At 46.4% G+C, this 11786-nt stretch overlaps 1 protein-coding gene across 3 annotated transcripts in view; it reads right to left on the bottom strand.

The window, feature by feature from the left end:
- Positions 1-10595, bottom strand: part of LOC114487773 (serine/threonine-protein kinase/endoribonuclease IRE1-like) — a 51237-nt gene extending 40642 nt beyond the window's left edge. The window contains exons 1-2 of one of the 3 annotated variants that reach the window (XR_008619392.1): positions 10306-10595; positions 2847-3016 (exon numbers count right to left, since the gene is read on the bottom strand). Coding sequence is in view for 1 of the 3 variants with exons in the window: in XM_028499830.2 (XP_028355631.1) it covers positions 10306-10359 (54 nt within the window). In the remaining 2 variants the exon portion in view is untranslated. Of the gene's footprint in view, positions 1-2846; positions 3017-9825; positions 9981-10305 lie in introns of those variants that run through there. The other 2 variants (XR_008619393.1, XM_028499830.2) reach the window with 2 other exon arrangements.
- Between the last annotated feature and the right edge of the window lie 1191 nt (positions 10596-11786).

The following is an 11786-nucleotide window of genomic DNA, read 5'->3' as shown; positions in this document are numbered from 1 at the left end:
GCACGAACCCGTGTCCCCTGCATCGGCAGGCGGACTCTCAACCACTGCGCCACCAGGGAAGCCCTCGTTCTTGTACTTTAACTGTCCAACTTACTCCTTCCGCAAATTTCTCCCATACCCACTCCCCTTAGCTACTTCACTCTGGCTAGAGAAGGCTCTTTTCAAACTTGAAGGATGATTTTACCCACCAGGGTATGTGAAGGAACCTGGAAAACAGTATTGTTTGGATTCCTTAGGCCTCCTAATGTATGGAGAAGGAAAAAATAATAAATAAGCATAAGTGGAACTTTAAATAATTCCAAACATCTTATAATTCAGTAACTAAGTGTATTTGAATTTAAGGTCAGTTATCAGTTAAAGCTGATTTTTTAAAAAGCAAATTCAGTAGTTAGTACTCAAAAAAAACATACATATCCATCTGTCTGGAATTACTTGTTCTTTAAAAGTTGGGCAACATAGTATACTAGAAAACACATAATGCTAGGTTCTCTATTTCTAGTTCTGCCACTAACTAGAAGAATGTATCAGTCCTAACTTCTCCGTAAAAAAAGCCAAAGGCTGGCTCTGGTTTGGTCCAGGGCTCTGTGACACCACAGGGCACAGGTGGACACAATGGCTGTGTCCAGGACAAAGGAACAGGACTTACTTGATGGCCTCAACCTGGCTGCATGTTAGAATCACCTGGGGTTTAAAAAAATTTTTTTCTTTTTTAAAGAAAGGATGCCGACCTCCATCCACTCCTAGAGATTCTGATTTCATTCGGCTGAGGTGGGACCTTGGCATAGGGTACTTTAAAAGGTCCTCAGGGGACTCAGTCAGCCGGGGTGGAGAAGCACTGCCTCAAGGAACACATTCCCGGTTGCAGCTGTGGCCTCCCAGACAGGTGTTTCTCTCACTCCTGGAGGCCCCTCAGGAATCACGGGTCATTTGCTTTAAGAGGAAGGAGATCTGAGTTAGTTTGGTCAACACAGTCCTCTGACCCAACTGGAGATCAAAGACAATGTCAGGTTTGAGGGATCTGATGGCACTATTTGTTCAGATAATATGTACGAAAAAAATCCGGTTTCCATGACAAACATTCTCGCAGCCCGGACAAACAATGATTCCCTCATCTGAAATAGAGAGGGAAAAGAATCCACTGAGGGAAGGGGTGGTTTTGAATGATAATTATAAATTAGTCTACTAACTAGGGAAATCATGTTTAATACAGAAGAGGACAACCCTGGATCAAGGTTCATTTTTTAACAGTGAAACATCATGCTGAGTAAAAAATGAAACTGACTTGGAATAATCGCAGGCCATTTATCTCCTGGGGTTTGGCAGTGGGAAAATTAATCTCATGACTGATATGAGGAGCTTATCAAAAGAGCACCACACACTGGGGGTCATGTCCACCCAAGCAAGTATCTTGGAACCCCTCTCATTGTGTAGAAAGAAACGCTATTGATAAGATCTCACTAAAGAATACAGATTACGGCTAAAGCAACATTTTCCTTATCCCCGCCCCCCCGCCGCAAATCCACAGCGCCTGATGATAAAACAGCTCCTTGTCTTATTGGTCTACAAGAGCCTCAAAGAGAAATTCAATCAATACTTGCTGAGTGCCCAATACAGGGGGTACGACCGACTCACCGTGCTAAATGCCAGAGAGGATGCAAAGATAAGCAAAACACAGTCCCTGCCCTCTAGGACAAACCAGCAAGAGAAGCGCACCACCCCCATACAGGGCACTTTCCTGGCCTCCTCCTCTCTCCCTCACTACCCTCTCCTGAGACCCACCTGAGCTAACTGAGGTCCCTCTATTGTGGCCCAAGGGCCAAGGCTACTCTCTCTCCTGTCATCATATACCCACTTCCTGGTGCCAGCACTTGGTGGGAGATGGGGCCTCTGCAAAGGCGAACAACCCAGACCCGGCCTGATCATTAAAGAGTTCTACCTTTTCAGGATCCTTTGCCGAAGGCTGTGACTGCAGTATGGAAAAGAAACTTTGGTTAAAGGCTTCGAAGACATGAACTTTCGGTTTTACTATTCCAGAAACATTTCGGGGCAAGATCTTACTGAAAAACATGCACCTGCTTGGATATTATTAGACCTCAAGCAAAGAAAAGAGCTTAAACTGAGAACTTGGTGTAAGGACCTCTTAACCTGCATTCTCCCCGAGATTGCCGGATTCAGTGGATATCCCTGATGGAGATGCTCAGGGTAAAGCAGTGTTTCCATCCCAAATCTGCATCTTTCTCTGACTGAAACAAAGGGTAAGAGGCTGCGACTCTCCCGGAAGGAACAAGAGCATCGTCTGAGCATTTCCCCAAGCTTACAGGAAAGCCTTTCTTCTCTCCTGGTCCTTCTCTAGATCCCATCTCTCACTGCAACATGGCTTGGCCCCCTCCTCAGGTGTGACTGGGGTATCTGGACTTATTTGTTCTAACAGATGTACCAGGACATAAGCACTGCAGGGGCTGCTCTTCAAAGGGAAGCAGGAGGATCAGATTCAGGGTTCAGTTCTGCCACTGGTGCATGACCATGGACAGGTCACCGGCCCTGTCTGGCCTCAGCTTCCTCATCTGTGTGCTCTGGGAACACAGCAGAGCAGTGACTGTTCAACTTGGGAGGGCAGGGCGATGCCTGAGTGAGGGTGGTACGTGCCCCAAAATACCACCCTTGAAGGTTCTAACCTGCTCGCACTGTGGTAATGCATCCCTTTGCTTACGTGGGGGTGGGGTGGGGAAAATATTAAGACTTATTGGATCCCTTCTAGGAGTCTAACATACTCTGACAGGAAGCTAAACATTTATCCATACATGCTCCCACTGTTCACAATACATCTGGAATTTTTTGGAAATTACCTTCAAAGAATATACTTTTGAATCCTCTACGTGGTAGACAGTCTCTCACGGGTTTTTAGAAACAACCAAGAATCCAAGTGTCCTCGATAAATTGTGCAATCAAGCTGGGTAATAACAGTATTGATCAAAACTTCAGTGTGGACCACGTCAAAGTTACATTCAAGCAGAGACTAGAAGGAATTGTGTAAGGATAATAGGCTTAATAATAAATATTTGCTTTTTTAGGGCTCATTTTTTCATTTTAAAGTTGAATTATTAAATGAAGTTTTTAAAAAAAGTTAAAAAAAAAAAGACTAATTTGTTTGACATGAACATTGACCCTGAAGGGGTTATTATTTTGAAAGAGACAACATTCTTTCGGATGAGTAAGTCCAGGTACGTTCGTGGGAAAAACAAAACAAGAAGCCAACAAATATTTCACTTTATTGTCAAGTGGTATGTTCATTTTGCTAGGAAAAACAGCTGTATGGACAAGCTATATGTTTTAAGAACTATGGCCTCCAAAAGAGACAAACAATGCATCAACTTTTGATTTACGAACAGTCTTGAGTCAAAATTTTAAATGGCCTCATAACCAACTATCAAAAGAATCTTGGGAATTCCCTGGCAGTCCAGTGGTTAGGACTCAGTGCTTTCACTGCCGTGGTCCAGGTTTCAGCCCCTGGTCAGGGAACTAAGATCCTGCAACCTGTGCGGCACGGCCAAATAATAATAATAATAATAACCTTTTCTGCAGGGGGTGGGCTACCCTTAAAACCAAACTCACAGAATCATCCCGAGGTATTTCAGAGTGCTCATGGGAGCCACATCTGCTAGAAAGCTGATCTGAAACCACTGCAGGCCAAAGGACCCTGCAAACAAGCTATTAACAAATCAGAATAAAACATTTTCTCAATAACTTTTAGGTACATAGGGTGTCATAAAGAAACTGTTGTGGTTATTCAGGTCTTCAAAATATAAGCAAAATAGGACTTCCGTGGTGGTGCAGTGGTTGAGAGTCCGCCTGCCGATGCAGGGAACGTGGGTTCGTGCCCCGGTCTGGGAAGATCCCACATGCCGCGGAGCGGCTGGGCCTGTGAGCCATGGCCGCTGAGCCTGACTCTCCCGTTGCGGAGGCTCAGCGGCCATGGCTCACGGGCCCAGCCGCTCCGCGGCATGTGGGATCTTCCCAGACCGGGGCACGAACCCATGTCCCCCGCATCGGCAGGCGGACTCTCAACCACTGCGCCACCCTGGAAGCCCCAGCTTACTTTAAAATGGCTATCATGAAACCAATTTAAGGTTAGTTCTGTGCTTTTTAAAACATCTAATATTGCTTGGGGGCTGGAGGAGGGGACTGTAAAAGAGTACATATGACAAGCAAATTCCAGTTCTAGGAATTTATCCCAAGGAAATAATTAAGCAGTTAAGATGGCCTCAAGAGTTTAGCAGTAAGGTTTATCACAATTGTTTATAGTAATGAAAATTAAAAACAGCCTCAATATCTAAATGGTTGAATGGTCAAATTACAGTATACTCTTTCACAGAAGTATCACACAGCCAGTGAGAATTATGTTGTAGAATTAAATTTACTGAGACAGAAAGATCCATGTTATATTCCAGTTTGGGGAAGAAAAACATTATCTCTGCAAATGTGCACATAAAAATGTCTAGAAGGACATATGAGGGCTTCCCTGGTGGCTCAGTGGTTAAGAATCCGCCTGCCAATGCAGGCGACAGAGGTTCGAGCCCTGGTCAGGGAAGATCCCACATGCCGTGGAGCAACTAAGCCCTGTGCCACAACTACTGAGCCTGTGATCTAGAGCCCGTGCTCTGCAACAAGAGAAGCCACCGCAATGAGAAGCCCGCGCACCGCAATGAAGAGTAGCCCCGGCTCGCCACAACTAGAGAAAGCCCGCGCGCAGCAACGAAGACCCAATGCAGCCAAGAATAAAAAAATTTTTTAAAAAGATATGAGTACACTAGTCATCAGAGAAATGCAAACCAAAACTAAGGAGTTACAACTTCACCACCACTAGGATAACTATAATAAAAAAGACAGATAATATCAAGTGTTGGGCATCTTTATGTCAGAGCTAAGACTTATATGTTAGACTGTTATAAGACAATAAAACTAACTTGACTTTAAAAAAATATATATCAAGTGTTGGGGAGGATGTAGAGAAATTGGAACCCTCCTACACTGCAGGTGGGGATGTAAAATAGTGCAGCTGCTTTGGAAAACAGTTTGCTAGTTCCTCAAAAGGTTAGACAGAGGGTTACCGCATGACCCAGAAATCCCACTCTTGGGTATATACCCAAGAAAAATGAAAATCCATGGCCATTCAAAAATCTGTACCCAAATGTTCACAGCAGCATTATTCATAACAGCCAAAAAGGGGAAACCCAAATGTCTATCAAATGAAGAACGGATGAACAAAATGTGGTATATATCCACATAATGGAATATTTATTCATCAATAAAAAGGAACAAAGCACTGATACAGGCTACAACATGGATGAACCTTGAAAACATTATGCTAAGTGAAAGAAGCCAGACACGAAAGACCAGATGTAGCATGATTCCATTTATATATAATGTCCAGAACAGGCAAATCTACAGAGACAAACGTAGACCAGTGGTTACCAGGGGCTGGGAGGTTTGTGGGAAATGGGGAGTGACAGCTAATGGGTATGGAGTTTCTTTTGGGGATGACGAAAATATCATAAAATTGATAGTGGTGGTGGTTGCACAATTCTGTGAATATACTAAAAGTCATTGAACTGTATATTTTAAATGGGTAAATTGTATGCTATGTGAATTATAGCTCAATAAACCTGTTTAAATGTTAATAGAGGTAATGTTTGGGTAATAGAATTATAGATATGTTGTGCTTTTTTAAAAAATTTAGACTATATATGCTTTTTTTCTTTATTACGACAAATATGATAATACTTTGAGAGATTTTTTTCAAATCTTCCCATGTTATCATACAGAAAGCACCAAACACACAAAAGATTTGAAGAAAAGGAAATCACCTTTCTTATAATAGTGGAAAAACTGGAAAGAGCCCATATGACCCCAGTAGGGTGATCACCAGGCAAAGCATGGCTTATTACCACATCAACCCTGCTCAGCTAGGACCCCAGTCCCTAACCTAGGGCTGGGCACAGAAGGCTCAAATGCTTTCTGAGTGGATGATGGTTTACTAAGGTGATACTGAAAGTGACAAATGCAATGGTGCACTCAGAACATTTCCTAACAGGCCACAGGAGACATTCTGTGAAAAAAAAAAAACAAACTGAACAAAAATACAGAACACAGGGACTTCCCTAGTGGCGCAGTGGTTAAGAATCCGTCTGCCAATGCAGGGGACACGGGTTCGAGCCCTGGCCCGGGAAGATCCCATGTGCCGCGCAGCAACTAAGCCCCCGTGCGCCACAACTACTGAGCCTATGCTCTAGAGCCTGCGAGCCACAGCTACTGAGCCCGCGTGCCACAGCTACTGAGCCCGCGAGCCACAGCTACTGAGCCCGTGTGCCACAGCTACTGAGCCCGTGAGCCACAGCTACTGAGGCCGCGTGCCACAACTACTGAAGCCCACTGTGCCTAGAGCCCGTGCTCCACAACTAGAAGCCACCGCAATGAGAAGCCCGCGTGCAGCAACGAAGAGTAGCCCCCGCTCCCCGCAACTAGAGAAAGCCCACGCACAGCAACAAAGACCCAACACAGACAAAAAAATTTTTTTAATAAATAAATAATTAAATTTTTAAAAAAGTACAGAACACATTTTTACACTGTTCGACTTGCTGTGTCTTTGTACATGAACAAAGATCATAAGATAATCAGAAGTGATGCAGAGACTGTGTAAAAGGAACTTAAAATTTTAAAAAGTCGTGTAAGCAAGGACCTTGGGATTTTTTGTTTTTGTATGGTATCTGGGGGGGGCGCATTTTAAGTTCTACTTTTCCCAGTCCGTATGTGGTCTGGTGCACTCACTCATTTAAATATCTCTGAGCATGTGTTGCTCTGAGGCAGCAAAGTCTGAAACCAAACATGGGATATAGGTAAAGATAAAGATAGGGAAAAAAAATCCCCAGCCCCTGGGAAATAGAGCCAACCAGCATGTTTATTATTCACAGACTATGATTCACTGTCTCTATTTTTTAAGCCAGCCTCATACTCTAATCATATTGCTAGGTTACAGGCCCCAAGTTATGCGTACATAATAAAAACAGAATCCATCAAAATGATACATTAGGCTTTTCTCCCCTATATCATCTCTTTAGGGAGAACATTTGATCATTATAAAACATACATAATATTAAGCCTAAGGATTACTGTGGATTCCCCAAACCAAAGAGGTTTCCAATGAAAATGAAATAGTTATCCAATGATTCTTCAACCTGAAGAATGGAGACGCCATCGGAGGCATGCAAATAACTATAACCCCCAGGCCCGTGCAGATGGCACTGTTCTGTTCAGACATGAAGAAACCTTTACATAGCTCACTGGTTTTATATTCGGGAATATGGTCTACCGTCGAACTTTCTCAAGAATCACTCTCATACACATTTTCTCTTGTGCTCTTAGAAGCCATATGACTGCGGAGAGCCTCCTGGACAGGCAAGTTAATGAAACAAAACAAACGCATATGCACAACTACAGTCTAATTTCAGGATCAGCAGTCCTGAGAACATGAGCTTCATGAAACACCCTCCTCACTCTCCTCGTGGCAGCAGTATTAATACTTGATACCTCCTATGAGGATAATTCATGCAGGTGATAACTATCAGAATAAATGATAAGCAAGGCCATTTCTAGTTAAGACTCATGTCTCCGTGTGTTTTTGTGCACACGTGATCTGCAATTCTCCGTGAAGTTGTTTATCCCCCTCTAAAACCAAAACATCGGCTGAATAAAAGAAATTGCATATCCTCTAGCTGAAGAAAGTACCCTGCTTCACGTGCCACAGATCTCTTTGGTACTTGAGAGAAGTGACACCCAAACACTGTACAATGAGGACCACAGGGCAGCAATGATGCATGAAGGAAAATCACAATACTGCCTCCTCTGCACTAGTTACTTCATCAATCAAAAAGAAACAGCATCAAAAAATATTCCTTGTTCAGGCATAGTATAACATTGAAAAATGATGACTTAGAGTAAAAAACACCTTTGGGGGGTGGCAAGGAGAATTTACATTATCTATGATGTGCCAGGTCTCTTCACACCTGTTAGTGTGTTAGCTGTCCCCATTTCACAGATCAGGAAACAGAGTCTCTAAGACTCTGAGGACACAGCTACCAAGGGACCAGAAAGAACTCAGGTTTGTCTGATTTTACAGCCAGTACATTCTGCACAACATCACTGCTGCCTAGTTTAACTGCAAACTCTGCAATGCGTTTCATTTAGAATTTTAAAAAAATATTTCCCACTATGTTTGGGGATCGAAATTTTTACTGGTGTGTAATTCTGGGAGTGAAATTCTGACCTTTTCCCTAAAAAGCAGTTACACTAAAACATAACCTTTTGATAAGGGTTGGACTCTTTTACCATGAACTCCGAAAAGTTTGGATTTCTAAATACAATTTGGAAATATTTACATGAACCAAAACTATAGTCCCAACTAAGGCTAAATAGTTATTTTTGGTTCTTTAGCCAAAGTTGTTCAATAACTAAAACACTAGACTCCAGTGACAGAATAGCACACGAAAAGATGTGGCAAAGAAAACAATATACACAAGGCTCTGATGATATGAAATGATTGATTTCCATGTCATACATTTTGGTCACTCTCTTTACACTCTTATTTGTGGACAGATGCCAGGCAGCAGTTAACCAATACAAGATGAAATGTTCAAGTTCAAAACCTGACCCCAGTTTTGAAAGTGGATTTTTTAAAAATTCAATCAGAAGGAAAACTTAACTGACATGAGTTTTATTGTGAAGTGTGTACAAATTTTCCTTTAAAAAAAACCCCGGGATTTCCCTGGTGGCACAGTGGTTAAGAATCCGCCTGCCAATGGAGGGGACACGGGTTCGAGTCCTAGTCCAGGAAAATCCCACATACCGCGGAGTAACTAAGCCTGTGCGCCACAACTACTGAGCCTGCACTCTAGAGCCCACGAGTCACAACTACTGAAGCCCAGGCGCCTAGAGCCTGTGCTCTGCAATAAAGAGAAGCCACCTCAATGAGAAGCCTGTGCACTGCAACGAGGAATAGCCCCCGCTCGCTGCAACTAGAGAAAGCCCGGGCGCAGGAGCGAAGACCCAACGCAGCCAAAAATAAATTAATAAATTAATAAATTAATTTAAATAAATAAATAACCCTGAATTTGAAAAAGGTGGCCTCGTATTACTTCAGCTGTTTCCAAATTCTTGTCACCCCAAGAGCACGGACTATTATTTACCTAAAATGCATAACCTCCAAAGAGTTCATGCTGTGGCACTCAGGTATACACATGTCAATTCTCCACCTGGACACCTGGTACCTGATACACCATATTAAAAAGTACACAGTGGAGGTCATTAAACAGAACCTGCTCCAATGCACCATACCCACATCCTGAACAATACGTTTTTGTTTCTTTTTTTAAAAAAAAAAACCACTCACTAATTTAGGTTCTTCCAACCAGAAGGGGAAAAAAAGCCAAGGCTGTCCACAAAATGTCCTCCCAGCCACGGTGCCCGAATCCACAGCCTGAGAGAAGGCCTGAAAGTTAAATAAATGTAAACCAGGCTCTTCTCTCCAGAAAAAGATGAAAAGACTTTTTGGACAGCCCCACGGTGCTCTCCCGTGAGGAGACAGTCTTTCGTTTAAAGTTTCGAAGCGGCTTCACTGCTGTCCCATATGGGATCTTGAAAAAAAGAGTACCATTCCCACCGCTTAACCTGCTTAACGATGTCTTGCTGCCCGAAAGGAAGCCCGCTGCCTCCAATGCCAAGAAACCTGCAAGGCAGGTAAGCAGAATCAAGCTCTAGGGGAAGAACGCTTACCCACTTCGTTTCCCAAAGTTCTCGCATTTTGAAAAGTTCAAGCGAAGATTACAAACGCAAGACATTCCCTTCCCCTTGGTTACAGGGTCCTTTCTGCCCTTCCTCCGCGGCCACCGCCAGGCCGAGTTGGCGCCCACCGGCAGGAAGGGTCCGGCAGGTGGGGCGGCCTCCCAAGGGCCCGGGGCCTTCTGGAGACCCCGAGGTGCCGCTAGGACGACACAAAGTTGCGCCGGAGAGCACACGGCCGGGGAGGCGCTGCTCGTGACAGCCGCGCTGGCCCGCGAGGCCCCTGGGTGGCGGACGCCTCGGCGGGGCCGGCCGTGGCCGCCACTCCGGCCGGTCAGGAGGCCGCCACTCCCCGCCCGGCGCCGTCTCCGCCCGGGCGCACGGAGCCAGCCTGGGGCCGCCGCCGCCGCGCTCCCGGCTCGGACCCTGGCCCGCCCCGCGCCGTTCCCCACCCCAACATTCCCGGTCACTCACCCCGGGGCTGGGCAGCAGCAACGCCAGCAGCAGCAGCTGCAGTCGGGCAGGCATGGCGAGGACTCGGCCCTGGCTCCTGGCCGGTCCGGCCGGCTCCAGGGGGGCGGTGCGGGAGGGCAGAGGACGGGGCGGGAGCGCCGCGACAACAGCGCTGCGGCGGCCGGGACTCCGCAGACGCAGAGCTAACTAGGCGGTGGTGGCACCCCCATTCCCGGCCCTATAAGTGCCGGGCGCCGGCGCTTCTTCCGGTCGGGGCGGGGAAGGAGGCGGGGCCGGCCTAGGGGCGGGCCTGGGATTGGGCGGGGCCCAGGCTTGGGGGCGGGCTGGGGCGGGTCTGTCGCTGGAGGGGCGGGTTTATAGGCGGTGCCAAAGGCGGCTTGGGCCTCCGGCTGGCCTTGAGTGCCCCGGCCGCGGCGGCAGAAGAGCACCAGTCTTCTGCGTCGGGCATCTAGGCACGCTGCGTGATCGAGGCAAAGAGCTTGTCTGAGGGCAAGGGGAGACCGGCAACCCCGCCACGCGGGCGCATTCCCTGCCCCAGGAGGTCCCAGTGATCCCGCTGAGAGATCCGCTGCGTCAGACTTGATCAGGAAAGGCCAGGAGACAGCCGGTGCCGAGTGTCCAGAGTCCCCGCTCCGTCTTCCCGCCGTGGTGGGATCGTCAGCGACCTCCGGAGTGAGGGTCGGCAGCTGGCAGGGGATTCCTGCAACCCGGCGCTTCTGCCCTGCGCGCGGCTATCGCCGAGTTCGCAGCTCTGGGGTCCTCCAGCTGCACCTCAGTTAGTCCAAAGGTCCCTTTCTTTGTCCTCAGGAATTCCCCTCAAATCATGTCCAACTGCCACCAGTTCCCTTTGGAATAACCACGGCCAAATCATTCGCCAAAAATTACAAGCAAAGAAGGAAACCATTTCAGCTGCTGGTGTCATGTGTGTTTATGTGGCATTTGTAGATGTGACCTCGTGAAGCTTGACACGTGTCCCAACTCACTGGAGGGAGTGGGTTTGTTGAGGACTCATACAAGGTCCGTTTGAAGGTTGTGGGCTATTAACCTGATGTAAAGAGCCCCGCAGCTGTTTGGTCACTCTGTCCCATGCTGCCCTCCACTTTGATGGAAGCCTCTCTCCAGAGGACATTTGTAACAAGACAGAATAAACTAAGGTTCAGAGCACAACATTTCCATATTCTAGGAGAAAAGGAAAAAAAGGATGGCAGCTTCTCTAATTTTTCTTTTCTGTTTTTTAAATTATTTTATTTTTGGCTGCCTTGGGTCTTTGTCGCTTCCTGCAGGCTTTCTCTAGTTGTGGCGAGCAGAGGCTACTCTTCGTTGCAGTGCGCGGGCTTCTCATTGCAGTGGCTTCTCTTGCTGCGGGAGCACGGACTCTAGGCGCTTGGGCTTCAGTAGTTGTGGCATGCTGGCTCAGTAGTTGTGGCTCGCAGGCTCTAGAGCACAGGCTCAGTGGTTGTGGCCCATGGGCTTAGTGGCTC

Source organism: Physeter macrocephalus, chromosome 14 (assembly GCF_002837175.3).
Source record: "Physeter macrocephalus isolate SW-GA chromosome 14, ASM283717v5, whole genome shotgun sequence".
Taxonomy (NCBI): Eukaryota; Metazoa; Chordata; class Mammalia; order Artiodactyla; family Physeteridae; genus Physeter; species Physeter macrocephalus.
Note: the sequence above shows the minus strand (reverse complement) of the source record. Positions and strands in the feature narration are given on the sequence as shown.